This window comes from Ursus maritimus, unplaced genomic scaffold (genome assembly GCF_017311325.1).
Source record: "Ursus maritimus isolate PB19 unplaced genomic scaffold, ASM1731132v1 scaffold_4, whole genome shotgun sequence".
NCBI classification, from domain to species: Eukaryota; Metazoa; Chordata; class Mammalia; order Carnivora; family Ursidae; genus Ursus; species Ursus maritimus.
Window position 1 is genome coordinate 17,785,693 of NW_024426552.1, and position 22,473 is coordinate 17,808,165.

The following is a 22,473-nucleotide window of genomic DNA, read 5'->3' on the forward strand; positions in this document are numbered from 1 at the left end:
TTCGCCGGGTCTGGTGCCTTTCTCCTTTGGTTCATTCTAAAGATACATATTCCAGGTTGCTCCTGGCTGCTTTTGACGGAAAAAAAAAATGAGGCTTTTACTCTTTCAACAAGCAAAGAAATTCTATTTCCTTTAAGCTTGTCTTGTTCCTATTCTCTTCCAGAAACGCCTCCCCCCACCAAACCAAGGCAAAAAAATGAAATGCGGATAAAAACGCACCCCAGCAGCAGCCCTTTATACGACATCCCAGAGAGGCCTGCGGGGTCGGATGAGTCAACCTCACGGGGACGAGCTGGGAGCGCTCCCGACTTTTCTGGAGCCCAAACGTCCTACGACTCACCTTCCCCTGATCCTGCACCATCCCTCTCCCGGCCCCAGACTCTCCCTCTTGCTTGCAGAGGCCGGGGGGCCGGCGGCCGGGGCGGCGCGTGGGGCGCGGAGGAGGCGAGGACGCCGCACCTGTGGGCGCCGGGGGCGCGGGCCCCTCCCGGTCCGAGCGCGCGCAGCTCCCCGGCGTCTCCGCTAGGGGTCTCTCTCGCGTGAGGAACGGGGTGGGCTGGATCAGCTGACCCGCCGGGCTCCGAGCCCAGCCGCCGCGCTCCAGCTCCGTCAGTTTCCTCGGCAGCGGCAGGAGAGAGCAGCTGGAGCGGCGCGAGCGCGGGGCCACCGGAGACGGCGGCGGCGACGGCACCGGCAGAGCAAGGGCGCGGCGGATCCCACTCGCACAGCAGCGCACTCGGTGCCCCGCGCAGGGTCGCGATGCTGCCCGCTTTGGCACTGGTCCTGCTGGCCTCCTGGACGGCTCGGGCGTTGGAGGTGGGTGCCGCGCCTCGGAAATTGGGGGTGGGGGAGATTCGGTGGGAACCCGATTCCCCCAAGTCTTTAATCCGAAGAAGCCCGGGGCAGTTCAGGGGACCCGTCTTCCATCCACGTCTCACGCCCCCGCTTGCAGGCGCCCTGCGCATCCGCGCCTCCGGCCCAGCCCTGCCCCGGGGACGCGCGCTCCGGCCGGCGGAGAGAGGGCCGGTGAGGCGTCGGTATCCCGGGTCCGCGCCGGTTGGGGGCGAGGAGGGGTGGAGGCGATCCTGAGCTCGGACCCTGACTCAGTCCCTGCCTCGCGGGCGGGGGCCGAGGGAGGCGAGAGACTTCCAGATGGGGGGAAGGGGGACGGAGCACGTGGGGGAAAACCGAAAACGCAGCGTCCCTGGGTCCTGTCCTTAGCTCTCGGTCGGTGCCCTTCCTTCTCTGGGGCCCTAGGGAGGAGGAGTCGGGACAGCTCGGAGAGCACCCCCTTTCCCTTTGCCTTATCCGCCCCGTTTCACCTTCCCTTCTCATCCCCACCACCCCTTCCCTCCCGGACCTCCTGCTCCTTCCCTTTGGCGGCTGCTCGCTGCGGCCGCCTCAGTGCGACCCCAGGGGGGTCGCGCTCCACCTTCCGCAGGCAAACTTTGTACATTTTGCGTCTCCCTTTTGTGTTAAGTTAAGAGAGATGGGACGGGTCGGAGACCCACGGCCACCTCGCACCTTCCCCAAGCCTGGACGGCCCTGGCGTTCACTCCGCATCTTTAGCTTTTTCCGGAGAGGGAGAAGGTTCCCGGGAACAAAAGCCGCGACACCCCGCCCTCGCCAGCCCGGGGCGCGGTGGCTGAGCCAGCCGCCTTGGTCTGTGCGCCACCGAGGCTCCCTCCCGACTCCCTTCCCGGCTCTGCGCTTCTGTCCCGGAGGGGGCTGGGGCGCTGCTGGGGCCGCTGTGGCGGAGCTTGGGGGCCCCTCTACAGCCATCTCCCACCACCTCCGAGGCTTGCAAATTCTGTGCTGGGCTGGAAAGTCTTTGGGGAGTAATTTGCGGACAGTGGGTTGTGCGTCTGGTAAGGGCAGTGGCGGGTGGTGGGGAGGCACGAGCTCTCCCCTCTTGTGCATCAAAGGAGGCGTTTGTCTGACTAAGGCGCGGTCTCTTCCCTGGCAGTGCGGGGCCGTCTGGTTTAGCCCCCCTGGGCGTGCGAGCTGCTGGGGAGGGTCCTCAGGGTCTTTTTTTTTAGGGTGCAGATAAAAGGATTGAATTGAGTGAAGATTAAGACGGAGAAGATGGCGCCTCTGCAGTGCAGCAAAAGAAAAGCGGTGTGGAGGCTGCAGCCTGGTGAAATCCACCCACCGCTAGGTGTAGAGCAAGTCTTCCCCATTCATCCAACTCTCGAACATTCAGCTAACGCCTGTGCAAAAGGACAATTTTTTTTTTTACCGAAAGATGCTAAGAAGTTGTTTGCGTGACACTTGGGGCAGAAGAGCTTGTATTTTGCATCGTTTGGGTTCCCATTTGGTATCTTCCTATTTGCGATCTCTCCCAATTTTTCCATTTTTTTCCCCTCCGTTTCCAAAAAAGCGATTCCCAGACCACTTTTTTTCTGTAATTACACTGAGGCTCTGCAGATTATCACACCACAACAGTTTTTTAGTCCCTAATTTACAAGGTCATTGAACTTTTTTCCCTTCTTTTACCTGTAAGTGGCTCAGAAATCACCCTAGAACTAGTTAAGACAAATTGATTCAAGAGGCGAAGCATTTAGTTTTCCGTATTTTTAAAAAATGCATTTAATTAAGGGGATTCTTTTTTCCTCCAGTTACTCACATTTATTCCTACAAGTATTCGTTATTTTCCTGATTGTCTTCCTACACACTAACTCCCCCCCGCAAATTAAGTAATTAAAAACATACCATAGCCTTTATATTTGAAGTTCTTGTCAAAATGTAAATATTTAACTTTTTTGACCACTGTTTTTTTTTCTGTATAAGAGGCAGCATGTAGGCAAATATGGTTCAGATTCATTTTTTGGCCTGTGTGCATTTCTTTGCTCTTTCTGCCATTCTTTTGGACGTTTTTACATGTTACTGACACTTCCTTCAGAGAGTGGAGGTGAAAGGCACATTAGTCCATTTTGCAAAGCATTGGTGGAAGGGTAGGCAATTCACTCTAATGAGGTTTGAGGGGGATTAATTCAGCTATATCTATGTCCACTGAAAGATATAATTATGAGTTGAGTGTCTTTTGTAGGGCTTAGAAAATAGGTCTACTGCAGGTGGCTCTAAAAAAAGAAATGAATAAGGGCAAGATAATGGGGCCTCCACTTTTGGGGTTATGACCTGAGTTGATGAATTGGGTGTATTGATATAGTATGAAATTAAAGGCCTCTAACATTTATTTATTTAAACTTCTTTAAATTTCAGTTTACTGTATTGAGGGGTTTAACCTAAACAGGGGGGTTTAACCTAGAAACAGTGATTTGCTTTGATGATGGTGCTAATTCACTGATTATAGATACCTACTCACACTGACTAGTACTGCCCGAAAAGTAGACATTTGGACGCAGAATCCTGAAGCTCAGATTTGATTGTGAGCTATAAGGAGTCACTGTTTCTCGCTAATCAACGGGAAGTCATGACGACCAGCAGGGCACAAAAGCTTCTCTCTTGTCACCCTAACCAGCAGAGGCGCCTGATGGCACTTCGGAGGCTACTAGCACTGTGGAGAAGTATTCCGGCTAGAATAATGACCCCTGGTTCTGACTGGGGAAGGCAAAAGGAACACGCAACTAAATAGATTCCAAGATTAAGTTGGGAATGACTGATTGAAAACAATACAAAAGAAATAATGTGGTCCACTGAATAATGGTTTGAAGGAAAACAGAGAGGTTATCCTGTAGATAAGGCCTTCTCCTTGTTGCTGGAGGCTCCTTATTTTTATGTTACTGTTTACAGCATACTAGAGACTTCTATATAGATATTTGGATGAAGATGAAGGCTGTCAGTCATTCCAGAAATAAGCATAGCTATTATATGCCTTTCATGTGGCCACTAAATTGTCACAGAAGTGTAATAAAAGTCAGTAGAAGTGTACACTCCGTTCCTGCAAATTTGATCTGGGTGGGGTCATATATTGCCTTAAGAGACTTACAAAACATCTCTAATATATTACTTTTTTAATCTCTGTTTCATTATGTCAATTAAATACGCAAAAATAAATCTTATGAACGTACTTTAAAGGTAAAGCTCTGAGTTGGAAGGTTTAATTTAACTGCATTCCCCTGCTCACAGGAAGTTTGCAGACTAAACAGGAAATAGAAAGTGTTAAATACCAAGAGGAAAGTACAGATTAAGTGGTTTACTGAGTAAAAGCCGTACAGTGTAAACATCTATGTTTAAGGAGTAAAGGAACAATGAGATGAGATAATCCTAGAGAATTTCCTGGTAGTTCATTTCCAGCTAGGGTTGTACCCCAGGTCTGGGGAAGGGAGTGTAAGTCTGGGCATTTATAGTATTTACAGGCCTCTCCCAACCTTTCCCCTCCCAGACATACACACACACACACACACACACACACACACACACACGTGCCTGAGGGCATGGATGGAGCAAATGTGGGGTTTGATTTTCTTTTTTTTTTTTATAGTAATGTCTACTTTGTTTATTTATTTTTAAAGATTTTATTTATTTATTTGACGGAGATAGAGACAGCCAGCGAGAGAGGGAACACAAGCAGAGGGAGTGGGAGAGGAAGAAGCAGGCTCCCAGCAGAGGAGCCTGACGTGGGGCTCGATCCCAGAATGCCAGGATCACGCCCTGAGCCGAAGACAGACGCTTAACCGCTGTGCCACCCAGGCGCCCCTGGGGTTTGATTTTCTTAAACTCTCCATCTATACGCTTGCGACAGTTGTATTAATTCTCTTTTCCGGCCAAACCATGTCCACGGCTCTGAAAATACTGTGAACAACACGGTCTTTTCGTTCATGAAGCTTCTAGTCTAGCGGGGAAGACAGACAAGAAGCAAATCATTTTAAGTATATGTTTATGAGCTGTGACAGATGGAGAGGAGTTGGGGCTTCAGAACGAGGAGTTGAGGGGGAAGGGGCTGAAAGCACGATCTAACGGCTCTGCTACTGTGTCTTCAGTAGGAGCTTGACTGAGGGAGTGAGGACATGACGAAAAAAGTGATTCACTGGGCCATTGAGAGGAGGGTGGGAAAATAAAATGTTATGTTTGTGTTTTGTTTTTTGCTGGTAGTTTCTACGTCTCCATGTTCTACTTTATTGTGAAATGGTTTCCTTCTCATAATGGGCTCCCAGATGCAAATGTATGGAGTGGGGACTGATGCTGAATACCACCTCCTGCAAACCCTTGGAAATGCTGTCACCCTGTGTCTCAGAGCCAGTATACAGAGACACCGTCATGAGGAGGGGCTGGAGGGAGCTGGAGGGGTGGCGGGCAGAGGAAGTTCAGGTGAAGGAATAAGTGTGCCCCCTGACTGAGTAGCAAGGTTAGTCAAAATGTTTATTTCTTAATATGTTGTTGTTATGAATAAAAAAAAAAGTAAAGCCAGCAGTACCTAAACCCTCAAAGTGAATTTGCAAATGAAAACCGTAGTGAAGGGGGAAATGTTATGTAACTGTTTTCTTCAGGGTAATATGGATAGCTTAAGAAATAACCGGTTCTATGAGGGCACTAGTATTTTTCTTTGAAAAAAACATTTTGTGTTTTTCAGAGTAATCCTGATTAATAGATAGGCATTGCTGGTACATTTTTAGAAGGAGAGAAGTCCACCAAAAATTGGGGTTGAGTGACTGCTCTAGAAATAAGGTACAGTACTAATCCTGATTGTGTTAGTATTGGTACTGTGGAAATCTTAACGATAGTATAGTTGGTCGACACACAGTTTGTATGTTATATGCATTATATATTGTGTTCTTACAAGAAAGGAAGCTAGAGAAAAGAAGATGTTATGAGGCAAATCATAAGGAAGAGAAAGTACATTTACAGTACTGTACTGTATTTAACAGAAAAAGTCTGATAAGTGGACCCACACAGTTCAAACCCTCGTTCAAGGGTCAACTGTAATTCACTTAAAAAAAAAAAAGGCCTGGGGCATGTTCACCAATTAATCGTTCTATGAAAATGTGACGCTTGGTAGATTAGTTAGCCGACCGTTGAAAGTGGGGTGGAGATGGAGGACTCGGGTTCACATGTATGAAATTATAGCTGCAGTAAGGAGCTTAGATTCAGGTTGGCTACATTTTTGAAGAAACCTACAGTACAGATTTAGCTTGAACTTTGCTAGGATTATAGTATTTTATGAAAGAAGGTAGTGCTTGAAATGGAGAAGATGAGAGGTTTTTAAAAGCCCAGCTCTACGGAAAGTAGTGGAATTGTTCCCACACTTATAATATTCATTTCAATACCAGTGTGATGTTAGGTAGGCAACACGTGATCGTTGAGATTCTCGCATGTTCAGGGAAGTAGCATCTCACACTGATCAAGATTCTGGACTAGGGCAGGATTGCTGGGGCTTAAATCTTGGCTCTGTCCCTTTAGAGCCGGTGACTGTGGGCTAGCTCCATACCTCAGTTTTTTCCTTTATAAAATGTGTGTGTATGTGTGTGTATAAACATGTATATGTAAAATGCTTGGAACAGTGTAGGGCTTAATGTATATAATATGATGCCACCTTATAGGTAGTGTGTGTTAGTTATTACTGTATGTGATGATGATGATGTAAATGGATATATTTAAGTCACACATGGTTGAAAGGTGAAAAAAAAAAAGAAAAAAAAGAAAAAACACCTATATGATGTTTTACTTATTGACTACTGCACCTAACTGACCAGCTAAGATTATTGCAGGAAATTGGCAGTTCTCTAAAAAACAAATGAATTTGATTTAAATTTAAAAATGACATATTACAGATAAAATTTTTAGACTACATGTTTTAAAATTTCGTTCACTAAATATATATATTTTATATTTAAGTTGGCTTTTTTGTAAAACATTAAGATAATTTGGGTTCATTGAAAAATTTGAACAGTATGGAAATGTGTGAAAAGCATAAGCAGTTTTTACGCTAATGCAAAGACCTGTTTTGAATGTATGGGCAGCTTGCCATATTTGTCTGATATTGAGCAAGTTTGTACACTGGCTTGATTATTAACTGTGTTATTAGTTGACTATCAGCTATGTGCAAGGAGCTATGAACAGACTTGGCTTAGTTTTTAGCAAAATTTCTTCTAAAAAATTAATAAACCAGTTTGCCCATTAAGGCCAAAATGGAAGATTTCAAATGCCAGCAAAAGAATTTTGGTCTTAAAATGGAAGTGTGGAGTGATCGTCACCAGAGTACAAGGAAACCAAAAAGCAGACTGCTTGAGAATGCAACATTTCTATGAGAAATGGTTTTTAAAATCAAATGAATTATATTACCAGGCAGATGATGGCCATCACATCTTTAAAACTTTATAGTGATCTGCTTAATTAAAAGCATACTCTGAAAAATCAGCATAGTTTGTTTATTATAAAATAAGAGGTTTTCAATCACCATTTCAGAATTAGGGTAAGGATATTTGAGAGTACACAGAATTGGTGTTTCTGAAGTTGAGGAATGATTAACGTGAAAGAATCTATAAGCAAAGGCCGAAGGAGTCTTTTTAAAAGTCCAATTCCATTACTTTCCATAGCACCAACTTTGTATTTATCATTGTCCTACTCAATCAAAAAAAGTGGGTTCAAGTAGGAGAATGTAATTATGTAGCCATGTTTGGAATAAATGTCCTGCGCAGAGTAGATCCAGTGAGGGATGAATTGAGATGGTACCATAATCCTATGTATAGGGTCAATGAGCAAGGACAAGGCATAGCAAGATAATCGTTTCAGAAAAGGGAAAAGAACAATAAGCATGTTTTATAGATGAACGAATTCTAGAATTCTTAAGGTCTTATTACTGATGGATCCCCAAACAGTGTTTGTATCTTTGAATTTCCAGATGGTCTTTCTCTTTACTTTTTCTTTCTGGGTTCAGATGATTTTTTTTTTTAATTTTAATTTTTTTAATGTTTTTTTATTTTATTATGGTTCAGATGATTTTTAGCTGAGAAATTTGATTGAGCAAGAAAAGTTACTCTTTTGGCTGGAGGGGGATTAATTTTGTTGATATGAAATTGTTCTTGGCCTAATTCTCTTTCTTAGAGAATCTAACATTTTGTCCCGTGCTTTCAGTTTGCTTCCATAAAAACCCACATCATGTCTTCCTTGAAGAATGGTAGGAAGTCATCCGAGATGATAGAGACTGATAAATTACTTTTTAGCCTTAAAGACTCCTTAACAAGAATAAGAGATCTGGTGTGTCAAGAACAGTCATCTGTGTTACATGAAGAAATGCGTCATTACTCTTGTGTGTTTGTTAAATTTCAAACGTCTAATGACTGTAATATATTTTGACCATGTGAAGAAACTTTGCAGGAAGAAACATGAGAGATTTAATCCCACCCTTGTGGTGTATTTGTGTTCCTTAGATCTGACCCCTCACTCCCAGTGACCACAAACTCATTTGTTTATTGTTTCCTTGTCTTCATGTGCTTAATTACTACAAAATTAATGAGGCAACATAATTTTTAGTTTTATTCAAAAATAAAATAGTATTTTCTATTAAGGCTTGATGAGTCCAAAAAGGAACTTTTTATATCTGCCCTTACCATTGGATGAATTTTCATAAGCATAATTATTGTTTTTATACATAACACTACTCTGTTATTTTATAATGGAATTTATAGGCACACATGATAAAGATAAATAATGTGCTGTCTTAACCATATTTGTTAATTTTTTTTCTTTCAAAAAAGAGGTATCCTCATTTACTTAGAAGGTTGAACATGTTTGTTTTTTTTTTAATTTTTACTTTTTGAGAGAGAAGGAGTGAGAAAGAGAGGGTGAGCATGCAAGCAGGGAGGGACAAAGGGAGAGGGAGAGACAATCCTAAGCAGATTCCAACCCCAGCACAGAGCCCGATGCGGGTCTATCTCAGGACCGTGAGATCATGACCTGAGCAGAAATCCAGAGTTAGACGCCTAGCCCACTGAGCCACCCAGGTGCCCTGAATGTTGAACCTTTAAAACTGACATGAATTTTTTGAAACCTTAGCAAACTCTTCAGACACTGACATTAAAATCTATCATGAGAATTGAGATCAAATCTTTCCCATACTGATGCTCTTAATTGCTTATTATGGTTTGTTTAAACAAATACAGTTTTGTCAGCACAGCATATTAGTTTGAAAGTACAAGTGATGAGTTCTTAAGAAACTCCCATAGAAAACTTGCAAATATGCAGACTGATCATTCTAAGAATAATTTATTTGAAGATACTTATATATTAAATTTACTCGCAACTTAAAGTTTTTATAAAAAAGTTAATACTTTTTTACATACACAAAGAGACAGATTTTTAAGGGCACAACCAGCAAAGGAAAATGCACTTTTTCATTTAACAAATATTTCTGAGTCTCCTGCCCTTAAGGGAGCTTACAGTGTAGTGAGGGGTAGACAGAATAAATAGCACGCAGTAGGGGACTAGGAAAAAGTAAGTTGGGTAAGGGGTATCGGGAAATGCTATGTGGAAGTGTGTTGTGGGATAATCTTTTATGTGATATCAGGAAAGGTCTCTGATTTCGTCACTATACAAATATAAACTTAGATATTTGGGAGAGAGAATTATGTATTTACCATGATGTAGAAGAAAAACTGGGGACAGAAGGATCTACTTTAGAGTGGCTAAATAATTAAAAACAATAATGGTCAGGTAGAAAAATTAATATTGATTGTGATCACAGTTTACTATACCTGTTACTTTTTTTTAAGCCTATTTTTTTTTAAAAAAAGATTTAATTATTTGTCAGAGAGAGAGACAGCCCAAGCAGGGGGAGCAGCAGGCAGAGAGAGAAGCAGGCTCCCCACCGAGCAGGGAACCGGATGCTGCTGGGCTGTATCCCAGGACCCCGGGATCATGACCTGAGCCTAAGGCAGACGTTCAACCAACTGAGCCAGCCAGGCGGCCCTACTATACTGTTTCATCACTGCTACTGCATTTAGTATTTACTAAATATTTGATAAATATTTTCAGTGAGTACCCTAGAAATTTTATATTGTGGTGATAAAGAATGGGTTTTGATTCTTGACATTTGCATTAACTTGTGTCTAAAAAATTGTGAATGGCCCTTCACTACAAGTGTCAAGAGAAAATTAAAGCCTTTTAAATAAGACTTCTTTTTTCAGCCTTTTCTGAAACATTTTGTTGTGAAAAGGTTTCATAAATGCTGTCAATAACTTAATGTTCAGTCACAGTACTTCAGAAATTCAATTGGCCTAGCAGAAAGGGTCTCATTCTTGAAATGTTTCGTCAATCCTGGGATTGACTGGGATAGTTTCAACTGAGGGTGGGAAGAAATGATTTTGTTTGAATAAGATTTGTGTATTGAAATTAAACTGAGTTGCCATCAAAATGAAAATTTCATTATCATTGTCTTTTCTCAGTTTGCTGCTTTTCTGCTTTTTTACAGCTAGTATTGACTTTTTATTTTAGTGTGAGCCAGGATCAGAATTGGTCCTTTAAGACAAAAATTGAGTTCTGTTACTTCTATTCTCTAAAAGAATTGTACTATTCAAGTTCACGGGCTTGAAGCCAATGCCACTATATGCTATTAACTTGACAGGCATTGAAAATCTAATTGAGGTCATTATGATTAGCCTTGTATCTTGCTAGTGTTTTTTCTCAGGCTTATTTTTAATGTTATATGTCAAGTGTTAAATCCTCTTACACCCCAGAGTCCAGAAAATTTAAATCCAATAACAGTAAACTGTATTTTAAAATCCTCCAGTTTTGTGTGGGGGAACGTTCCTGGCTAACTGGTGGGACATGGGAATGCAAAGGCAGCTTACATATCGCTGTTAGTTTGAGGAATGCGAAGGGCTCCACTTGGCAAGAGCACATATGTGACAGAATTGCAGTTTTGAAGTTACTGCATACTTGCTCAGTGAAGTAGGAGAAGAGGGAGTCCTCGGAGGGTAGCCACGTGACTGGAAGGCCGAGACAGTAGGAGCGAGGCTGCTGGATAGAGATGTCTTTAAGACAGTGCAAGTCCTGGGAACTAGGAACTGAGTAATTTATCAGCATGGCCCTTCGAGATAGCCAGGACGAAGATAATGAAGATCGGGGGACAGGGAGGACACACTTCACTGAGCAAGATGGGAAGTGCTTTGTTTCCAGGCAATTCCTTTCCTTGTCTGTATTTGCAATTTGAATATTTCATATCACTCAGTGAGCTGGACTCAAAAGTTAAATTTTTATCATGGTGAATTTTATTGTGAAATTTTTGTCACGTAAGGGCATTGATGGGAAGTATTCAGTTTTTTGGGAGTATTTCTTATGTGTATGCGTTTTTAGTTGTATTTATTAATTCATAAATACCCGATGAGGAGATTAGAAAGACGTTTTAGCAAAATTTTCCCCCCTGGTGGAAAAAAAAGACATTGGTTAAAATATTATTCTATGGGCTTATTACCATTGTTAAATTATTAATGCTTTTTAAAAATTCTGACACATAACCTCATTGCTTACTTGCTCATTCATCTCAGAAGTGGAGCACTGAACACAAACCCAAGCCTATTGATCGATTCTTGTAGCAGATGAGGGGAAGGTTTAATGCAGGATGTTTAATTGGATATTTGAATTATGTGTCCATGTGTTTTGTCTCTATTCCCAATTTTCTCAGGGCGTTTGTGATTGACTTCTGTGATATTGACACCGATTTGGAGTTATGTTTTTTTAATTATTATTATTAATTTATTGTGAACTGCATTTTTCTCTCCTTTTCTCTTGAAATTTTGAAAACATCATTCATTTTATGGACATATACTAGATGCCTTCTGTGTTTCAGCGGTGACAGGAGCACTATAATCTTTGTGGGGCTCAAATCTTTGAGTAAACAAGTAACTCAGATTGTGCCTTGAAGGATTTTGCAGCCTGATAGGGGAAGAAAGAGACGCAGACAGAATTAGGCCCAGTGTACAAATGTACAAAGTCTTCATAGCAGAAACAGGCAGTATTTAAACTGGTTTTCAAGGATGAGTGGGGGATGACTCTGGGCCATGGTAGGGATTTCCAGACAGAAGGAATAGTGAAGGTGTAGAGGTTCAAAAGAGGAAGCCATAGGAATGTGGGTGGGAAAGATGGTGTGGAAATGGTAGGAGATTAACAGGTTTAGATGTTCTGATGAGTTTGAACTTCATTTTCTTAGCTATGGTAGTATTTTTAGATGTTCCTAAAATGGGGGTAGCCACTGACAACGATGGTTCAGCTACGTTTAGGAGCCTTCGCTGAAGTCCTTGTCAATGTCTGCTTGATCCCATTGACCAGATGGTAGCACCTCCCTGCAAGGGAGGCTGGTACATGTAGTATATTAGCTGGAATATTGCCACCAGTAATACATTCTAGATTCTTCTCTTATAGAATAAGGAGAGGATAGGATATTGAGTGACGAGCAGCTGGCATTCTGGAATGTGCATGGAATACAGTACAACAGGATATAGAGGGAAATGGGTAGATTCATAAACATTCTGAATCAAACCAAAGGAAAGATTCTCTGTGAGCAATTAGAGTAGGTTTTTGGGACTTGCCCACTTCTGATCTGTTGGCTAACTGCACAGGAAGCACATCTTTAAGAATGGTGGAGGAGATGGGGAATGCTTTTTTATTTTTATGGCAGGAACACCCAAGAGCTGAGACTTCACTCTGGCTATTTGTACCCAAGATGGTTTAGACTTGTGTTCCTGGGAAACCCTTCCAATCAGGGTGATGGAAAAACAGAATTCCAGTGGCTCTTTGGAACATCATGGCAGGGTCAATTTACTCTCCCTGTTGGTAAACTATCTTTCATTTCATTTCGAGACTTTCCTAAAGTAACCTTGTTGTGCTTGTTCTTTGAAAGGAATAGCAGATAAAACAAGCTTTGAAGTTTTTAGGAAAGAGCATGGTACTGAGAACCTCTTTTGAGCTAGATTTGCCTACCATGTTCAACTTTTTTTCACTGCTACACAGCCTTTCAAATATGTTCATGCACACCTGTGTTATGGAAACAGAATGGAACAATCTTTGGAAGAGAGAAAACTAAACCCTAATATATTTACATGAGTAAAAATGGGACTGCCGTTTAAAAATTCGTCTTAATTCCTTATCTGTTTTTTTATTCAGTGACTCTAAAAGTGGCCAAATGAAGATACTTTTCAGAAAGTATGTAATGAAATAAAGATGTGGGAAAACCCTAGAATCCAGAGCAGACTAGATATAATCATTCACATTAGGGAGTGTTTGAGGTTTTATGGTAGATATTTAACAGCACCCAAAGGTGTATTTAATATATGTCCTAGAGTTTTATATATGGTACATGGTTCTATCTTGAAATGTCTAAAACATCAAGGTTCCTGTACAACTACTCTTGGTTTTATTTTCCACATTCTTTCTTTTTGAACCCTTGATTGTCTTTAAGAGTAATCAAAAACATTGTTCAAGTTTGGTCATCTTAAATCTGGGCATTGATTTTCTTTTTGATTTTATTTTGAAGTATCTGTCAAGGAAATATTTTATCTTCTCACTTCTAGAGACTGTATTCAGGAAAACAGACGATAATTTGTATGTGTCCAGAATAGTCGTTGATTGATAATGAGAATCAGAAAGAGTAGCCTTTGTGTGTTTGAATGTGTATTTCTCTGATGGTACCCTGGCCATATTTTGAAACTGATGCTTTTTCTTTCCCCCTAAAAAAAAGAGTAGGTGGTAATTATAGAAGTTTTAAAGTTTTTTGAAATTATGGTATGGTAGATAGAAATTAAAAGTATAAGAAAATCATAATCTTTAATTCCAGCATAATTTTATAGTGGTCATAAATAGTTCATAGAATTTGAAAAAGTAATTTCGCCAAAGGACATGCATTTTATGCTGGATTCTGTTCTGTTTTTGTAGAGCTGAAAATACTTGACATAGTAACTGGCCATGCTTTAAGCCCAGTCTGAAATGGGTTTGCCTTTAGTTGATTCTGGATTGCAGAGTTAGGGACTATTGCTGGTTTTATTGACTTTAAATAGTTGGTACTTTATTTTGCAGGCAATTAGATATATGCCTTTGTTTAAGATCACCTCATTGAAGAAGTTGGTGGTCCAGGAATATGTTCTGAGAAGAATACTTGAGTATTCTTGACTGAGATTCTTAATTTACCTGAATCGTATAAATATTTTATTAGGTTTGTTCATGGCCTGTTGTATCTCTAAGTAAACAGGCTCTCTAGAAATAACTCTACTTCTCTGATCATTTAAAATACATTAAATAAATTGATACAGAGCACAAAAATTAGTGGGAAAGTTTCTAGTTAGAGATCAGTAAAATGTAGTCCCTCTGTGCAAGTTCACTGTAGTTGCTCCTATATATGCAAGCATAAGTTTTTAAAAAAGATTGTGATCATCTTTATGAAGTAGACTAAATCATCACTTTATATATTTAATTCAAAGGAAACTGCAAAAATAGACTGTCAGTGCCTGTGGAAACAATAAGCTCCAAGTCCTAATGGCGAAGAAGCAGGGAATGGTAATGTTCCCTTCTGGTGCTCTCCCGGTGTCATTTCATCTCACAGTTCCCCTGGCCTTCACTTAATGCTCAGGGCTAACTCTAAAGCAAAGCTGTCCAATAAAAGTATAATGGGATCACAGATGTAATTCAAAATTTCCTAGTAGCCACATGAGAGAATAAAAGAAATGGGTGATACTAGTTTTAATATGTTGTAGACTGAACCCAATAAATCCAAAATATTATTTCAACATAGGGTCAGTATAAAATTATTAATGAGATAGATTACATTACTTTTTTTTTTCTACTTCATGTCTTTGGAATTTTATCCATAGAACATATTTTAACTCAGACCTGCCACATTTGAAGCACTCGATAGCCGCATGTGGCTAGTGGTTACCATATTGGACAGTGCAGCTGTGTTAAAAGGACCAACTCAACCTACTGCTGTCCAGAAAAAGAATCAGGTGTGGGAGCAGGTAGTATCCAGAAGCCCTTTCTACGTTCCCTCATCTTACAGATGAAGAAACTGGAATCTAGAAACCTTGGGTTGCTCAGTGTCAAAGCCTAATCCCTGTCCTCAGGCTTCCGGCCTCTTTCTTCATCACCCTGATTCTTCCTTTTTCTGATCCATGTTGCTGTGACTACGTCAGTATGTCTCCCAAATGTTAGGTGGTTGCTACCAGTTAAATATTGAGCCAGGAGCTTTAAAATCTTGCCCACTCAAGAAGGTATGCTCCAGTCTGGATAAAACTCTGTTTCGGGGCAGGGTAAATAAAATTACCAGGTATATCTAGAACTGTTTTTGGTGTCCGCACTGTTGGGCTAGGAATTGGGGGGATCCTTTTGGATCCAGGGCATGTGACTCTGAACACTGGTTGAAATGTCAGCTGACCACTGAAGGGAAAGATCGACAAGGCGTTTTCATAAATGGTTTGTTGTGTATAAGATGTCAGTTCCTGGAAACAATGGGGCTAAGCCTTCCTTTTTCTTTTCTTTTTTTTTTTGGAAGGCTGCCTGTGTGTGTGCCCATAGTTCTTACTCAATTATACTTACAGTATGATATTTCTTGACAACTTAAGCCCAGCACACTCCTGGCATGTTATTTTCAGAATGTAAGCAAGTGTGGAAAGCTTTCTGCATGGCAGGGTGGGTTGGTGGAGGCAGGAGATCAGTGTGCTCCTGGGATCACTGCTGTAAAGTATTTGTTTTATGCATGGTGGGTGAACTTTGAGAGTTAGAGGTTATTTTTCTAAAATATTTATCAGCCTGGATGTTGTAGATTGTGGAAGAGTGCTTTGAAAAGAATTTAAGTTTATTCATGTGACTTAGGTTTAATTTTCGGTGAAGTGTTAAACTTAACCATTTTTCTGTTTGAACCTTAGGACTTCTCATCTATTTGCTAGCCTTTACCCACAAAGGCATTTGGATCTTTAAGTTAAGTAGTCACTGTATTTTCTTCACATTGAATTTCGCAAATGCTGATGTATGGGCCAATACTGAGAAGACTCACGTCTTGCAGGAATGACGTGAAAGTACAGAGATAACTATTTTCTGTGGCAGTTGTCTATTAAACCTGAAAAATTGTCTTTAAACTTAAAATATTCGCCATACTTTTTAGCAATTTTTCCTACATTTGCATAGTAAATATAACCAAGAGGAACAGAAGTTTAGAGCTTGTTAATGTTGAGGGAGTCTTTATTATTATTATTATTATTATTATTATGTTAGAGTTTTTTAAGTAGAAAAGTATTACAAGTACTTTGTAGGTAACTTAGAGAAAATGCAGATGCATGCATAATCCTACCATCCACAGATGTCTGTTTTATGTCATTTTTTTAAAGCATTTCTGAGATCACACTGTTAAGGTCCATCTTATATCCTGCATTTTATTCCATAACATGAAATCTTAGGCTATTATGGGCACCTGAGTGGCTCAGTCGGTTAAGCATCTGCCTTCGGCTCAGGTCATGAAACCAGGGTCTTGGGATCAAGTTCCACATCAGGCTCCTTGCTCCGCAGGGAGCCTGCTTCTCCCTCTGCCTCTGCCTCTCCCCGCTGCTTGTTTTTTTTCTCTCTCTCTCAAATAAATAAAATCTTTAAAAAAAATGAATCTTAGGCTATTATAAGCTTTTCATAAATATAATGTCTAATGGATGTATGAATCTGTTTAGGGCAACAGGAGCTGTATAATTTGTGGGTGTGTGCTTTTTAATTTGGCGCTTCCAACCTAAACTTAGGTTGGAAGTAGTGATGTAGGGAAGAATCTTGTGCCAAATACCTGTTAATATTTTAAGTGTTTATCAAAAGATCAAAATTGCTGCCCTCAAGTAGTGTCCAATGAGGTGGCCCTTCAACTGTGATACAGTACTTAAAGACAATGAGATGAACAGAAACCATTAGAGGTTAACAAGGAAATAAGGAAAACCTAACCTAGTGATTCCATCCATCAAGCAATCCTCTTATTTAATAATTCTGTGATCACTTGTGTAGGAAGAAGTTTGACTGTAGGGAGTTGTGAGACTTGACAGGCAGGCAAAGCCAGGGGCTCCAATGTAGACATCACTAAAATTGTGATTTAGTTTACTGGAGCCATCCAATGGGAGCATTAATTTTGTTACATGATTACACAGATGTAAATAAAGCCCACCCTCCTTTTCCATTTCCCTCCTTTTAAAGTCTCTCCTGACCGTATGTGGCTAAAAAAATGTCAGAAACATTTACTCTATAAAGTTCCCAAAGGTAAGAATATTTAGCCACAAAAAAGAACTTTAAATTTAATAATGCCATAGAACCTTTTGTAAGGTTGTGGAGCCCATTAAGCCAGACCCATATAATCTTTGGTTATTAACTATTGTTAACATGGTCAGTAAACAGTTTTATATTTCATATTATAGATTTTTGGGCAGGGACTATGTTGTTTATTTATTGTTTACTTACTATAAATAAATACAGTACTGCATATATATAGTGAATAAATTCCACTCTCAGAAGCCTAAACCTTTTTCTTAGTCTTGTCATGTTTCCACAATCTACTGCTTTTTGTTAAAATGGAAAATAACCTCTCAGAACTGTTTCTTTGGGACTTTCACTTTTTTTTTTTTCAATAAAGCTTCCCTTACCCTTCCCCCATCCCATGTAAAAATATTTACGTCAAATGAAATTTGTATGGCTTTTCTCCTGTTGATCTGTCTTTTGCCAGTTTAATTTGCATGGCCCCAGTGACTGAACCTAAGAGGGTAGAGGGAAAACTTTTTTTCTCTCCTTTCAATATTCAAGCTGGAAGGAACAATAAATGCAAATTTATTAATGCCATGAGGTGGGACCATGCTCGGGCATCCTGTCTGAGGAAGTCCGTGAACTGTTACAGATGTCCCACCAATTATGTATACATAATTTATGAATAGCAGTTCACATTGATGAATCATTTGTGAAAACTAACAGTGTCTTCCATACTGAACTTAGTCTTGGAGAAGAATGTATGTTTCAATCAAGAGGAATTTATGGAAGACATTCTGTATCCTAAACATTTAAAAGAACTCTTACAGTATATGATATTTCACCTTTGCCTCTGTAAAGATTTTTAGGACAAGGAAAAATACTGTCTTACAATTATTTTAGGTTTGTTGTGTGTGGGGTTTTTTTGTTTTGTTTTGTTTTGTTTTTGGTCCCAACTAAATTAGGAACTTGCATTAGAAACTTGGCAGTCAATCGTGTCATATTGTTGAGATTTATAAGTTCTGAGATAAACACCTCTATTTTTAGCATATGTAAAAATAGATGCTTCCTCGGCTTTTGCTAGAATAACAAGAATGATGAGAAGAAGAAACTCCTATAGCTCTTTCTGTGACCCAGGCCCCATTGGAGGTGCTTTTCCTGTCGTCCTCAACAGGGTCGTGGGAGGTAGCTACTATTTTCCCCACTTCATATAGCGAACTGATAAAGCATGAGCTGGGAGGGAGCTCACAAACCATGCTCGAACTTTGTCTTCACTGTCTGTCCTCTTAACCACTTATGTTTGTACCTGTGGAAGGAGGGTGGAGTTCGACCAGTCCTTCCTCTTGGACAAGCCGGTTAGCTCCTTGAGGAAGCAAGCTATTACAGCCGCCACTTGATAAGGAATAAGGTCTGACCTGTTACGCCTTCAGTCCTGCTGCTCCCCGCCCTCCAGCCTCACCTCTGTGAACTTCTGAGCACTGATGTCTCCACATGGTGCCTTCCTCCTCTTCTGCAACCACTCCTTCCATCCCAATCTTATTCCTTCCCTTTCTCTCACCTCAAATAGATGTTGGAGGCATTTAGACCTTGCAACTCCTTCAATTATTAAATAGATTTATGACCACAGGGAAATGACTTAACTTCCCTAAACTTAAATTTCCATATCTACAAAGTATCTGTAAATAGATTGGTCAGGAGAAAAATTGAATTAACAAAGAGGTAGGAAGTCCAGTTACTGGCCAGTAGTAGGCTCCGAAATGAATAATGGCTCTGATTTTTACTGTGCAAGCCTCTTTGTAGGATCTCTTCTTTGACCCTTCAGAACTGTCCCTGGTGTTCGAGTCAGCTACACTTGACCCCGATGAATGCAAAGGCTGGGAAAGAGGTGCAGCTGCGGGTGGCCCCGCTGCTCCTCTTAGCTTCACATTTCAGGGCTGTCAGATAGCTGGGAGGCCAGAGCATCTCAATATTTCCTTGACAACATTTTTGACATCTGAAGACGGGAATGATTTATTTAAAATTCTGCATAATCTTTGTGGTCAAGTTGCTAGAGTTTGAAATGGCTGTGAACCCAGAAGAAAAGCCACTGGGGGAGGAATCTCAAGTATGCTGGCCCGGGATGCAGTTCTCCTGCCTGTCGCCTTTCCTGCCCCTCCTAGTTCTGCCCCTCCTTGGCATTTTCCGCAGTGACCCTGCACAAGTGACAGCCTTGGCTGCTTAGGCCAATTGGAAACAGCCACAGAATTCCTGTCCACTATCTTCCAAAGATCTCTGCTAACCCCTTTGAAAACAAAGATATGTTGACCACATGTCCCAGGGGACGGGAAAGGAGATAATTGAGAGATCTTCCTGAAGGGAACTGTTGGCTTCTAGCACCTGCAGAAGATTACTGAAATGGTAGTATAGGCAGGCCTTCTATCTCCTGGCCCTCCTTGTGTGTGGCATTGACTATGTATTAGAAATGTGCATTTCTCTTCGCATTTCATCAGTGTATTTCTGTACTCCTGTCACGAAGAAGCGGACGTTAGATTCAGGAGAAGAATCACCATGGACCTTTAAGTGGTTTTAAGTGACTCGTAGATTTCATTAATTCGCAAAATGTGAGTTGAATGTAGCGGTATGTGTTTTGGTTTGGGCTGATTTTATTTTAGGGTGGGGTCTTATTCTGGATGGGGGTGGGATTGGATTTTTTAAGGCAAACCCAAGACACTGCTGGGATTTTTGATGTTTTGATTCTAGAAGGCTATACTCCCCCCTACCCACCCCCCAGTCTTCCTTCTGACCTGGCATGTGTAAGGCCCTATCAGGTGTTGGTGTCTGAGATCCTGTTACACCCATATCCTGTAGCTGCATCCAAGTGCTTTGAGGCCGACTTAATATGGATTAATTTAACAGTTGCTCTGTGACAACAGATGTTCTCGGCTGCATATTTCTAATAAATTAATCAAGCTGTATAAAAGGTGTTTTTCCCCTTTAAGAAGTCGCATCTTCCTATGAAACTGTAGACCGATAAAGTAAAACTGAAAGGCTTCTGACTAAAATTAGTGTATTATATTTAAAACCCTTTGCCTGAGACTGGTTATGACATGCTCCTTTATTAAATTTCTAGTCAGGTGCTTATTCATAAAAATAAGGCTTATATAATAAATGGTAGCATTCAAATGTTATACTGGTTTGTTTTGGCAGTTTGACCTTTCACAGTAGCCAAATAAAAATATATATATTTTTTTACACTGAGAAGAGAATTACTTAACACTTTTGGGCTAGCAATATGTCAAGTGAATTCAGAGCCTGAATGCAACCGATGAGACTCTGGGTGGAACCATGAACATATATGGATGTAAAAGGGAAGACCAGGGTATCCTGTGTGAGGGAGGCAGCTGTATAGGGAGGGATTTTATAACAGACACTTAGGAAAATGAACACAATTATTTAAAATGTCCTGTGGGAAAATCATGAGGTGAGAGGAACCAGAAAAATCTGAAGAAAAATGTAAAAGTACAAAAATTAAAGCTGCATAACACATGCAAAGACAAATCAGGGGGACAGAATGGAAGTGTAGAAATCAACTTGTATGAATAGTATGTTCATATGTAATTAGTGTGGGATACAAAATTAGTGCAGGGGAAGGGTGGCTTTCCACATCAGAGGGTTAAGGGATAGATTATTCATTAAGTGGTATTGGGATTTCTGTCCATAAAAAGAAGCTGGGTGATTATAATATTTAGAGAAGCTGTGACAAAGGGCAGACTTCTTTATTCCAGAAAGTGCTCTTACAAATCAAGTAGAAATACTAAATATGAATATCTTAAGAGAAAAAAATGAGTGAAACGCTTTAAAAACTATTATCATGAAAAAGATGAAAACATATATAAAAGAGAATAGTATGATGAATCCCTGGGTGCCTGTCACCCAGCCTCAGAAATCATAAGCTTATTTCTAACCTTATTATCTATTATTGTCTCGTTTTAGCCAAACAACTCCCCCGCTTCTCCTTTAGCTCACTGGGTTCTTTTGAAATAAATTCAGTCATGTAATTTTAGCCATACATATTTTGTTATGAGTTTCTGAAAGAATTGAGGTAAGCAAAGGAAAAAATATTTAATAGATTTAATAGATTGTACTCAGGAAAAAATATACTAGCCAGTAAGCCTAAAACGTTGCATTCAATCTCATTAGTAATCTGGGAAATGCAAATTAAAATATAACGTTTTGTAACCATCTGATTGGCAGAGACTGAAGAGTCTTTTCAGAACTGGCAAGGATGTGAAGAAATACATTTTCTTCAACTGTCAATGGTACAGAAATTTTCAATAGCAAAGTGTTCAGAACTCTATGTGCCTACCCCTCAATTTAGCAATTCTAGGAATTAGTAGCATAGTGTATTGTATGAGTGTCCACAGAAGAGGACGTTATTAGGGGCACCTTGGTGGCTCAGTCAGTTAAGCATCTGCCTTTGGCTCAGGTCATGATCTTGGGGTCCTGGGATCCAGCCCCGTGTTGGCCTCCCTGCTCAGTGGGGAGTCCCCTTCTCTCTCTCCCCTTCCTCTACTCTGCTTGTGCTCTCTCTCACTCACTCTTTCTCAAATAAATAAAATCTTAAAAGAGAAGAGGACATTATTAGAGCATTAATTGTATCAACTAAACAAATATATTTTTTATTATTGCACCAAAGTGGAGTAGAATTCCACTATGCATTTAAAATAGTGTTAAGTCTACAAATCAAAACCACATGAGGTACCACCTCACACCAGTCAGAATGGCTAAAATTAACAAGTCAGGAAACGACAGATGTTGGCGAGGATGTGGAGAAAGGGGAACCCACCTACACTGTTGGTGGGCATGCAAACTGGTGCAGCCACTCCGGAAAACAGTATGGAGGTTCCTCAAAAAGTTACAAATGGAGCTACCCGATGACCCAGCAATTGCACTACTGGGTATTTACCCCAAAGATAGAAATGTAGTGATCCAAAGGGGCACCTGCTTCCCAATGTTCATAGCAGCAATGTCCACAATAGCCAAACTATGGAGAGCCCAGATGTCCATCAACAGTTTAAAGAAGATGGGGTTGGGGTGTGTGTGTGTGTGTGTACACATATACATATATACATACATACCATGGAATATTATGCAGCCATTAAAAATTTGAAATCTTGCCATTTGCAATGACATGGGTGGAACTAGAGGGTATTATGCTAAGCGAAATAAGTCAATCAGAAAAAGACAGTTATCATAGGATCTCACTGATACATGGAATTTGAGAAACAAGGCAGAGGATCATAGGGGAAGAGAGGAGAAACTGAAACAAGAAGAAACCAGAGAGGGAGACAA

General features: G+C 40.6%; 1 protein-coding gene across 4 annotated transcripts in view; it reads left to right on the plus strand.

Moving 5' to 3' along the window:
• Positions 1–658: 658 nt before the first annotated feature.
• LOC103673071 (amyloid beta precursor protein) overlaps positions 659–22,473 on the plus strand; it is a 256,172-nt gene continuing 234,357 nt past the window's right edge. The window contains exon 1 of one of the 4 annotated variants that reach the window (XM_040621078.1): positions 659–816. In XM_040621078.1, coding sequence (XP_040477012.1) covers positions 760–816 — 57 coding nt within the window. In that variant the 5' untranslated portion in view covers positions 659–759. The remainder of the gene's footprint in view (positions 817–22,473) is intronic. The other 3 variants (XM_040621080.1, XM_040621079.1, XM_040621081.1) reach the window with 3 other exon arrangements.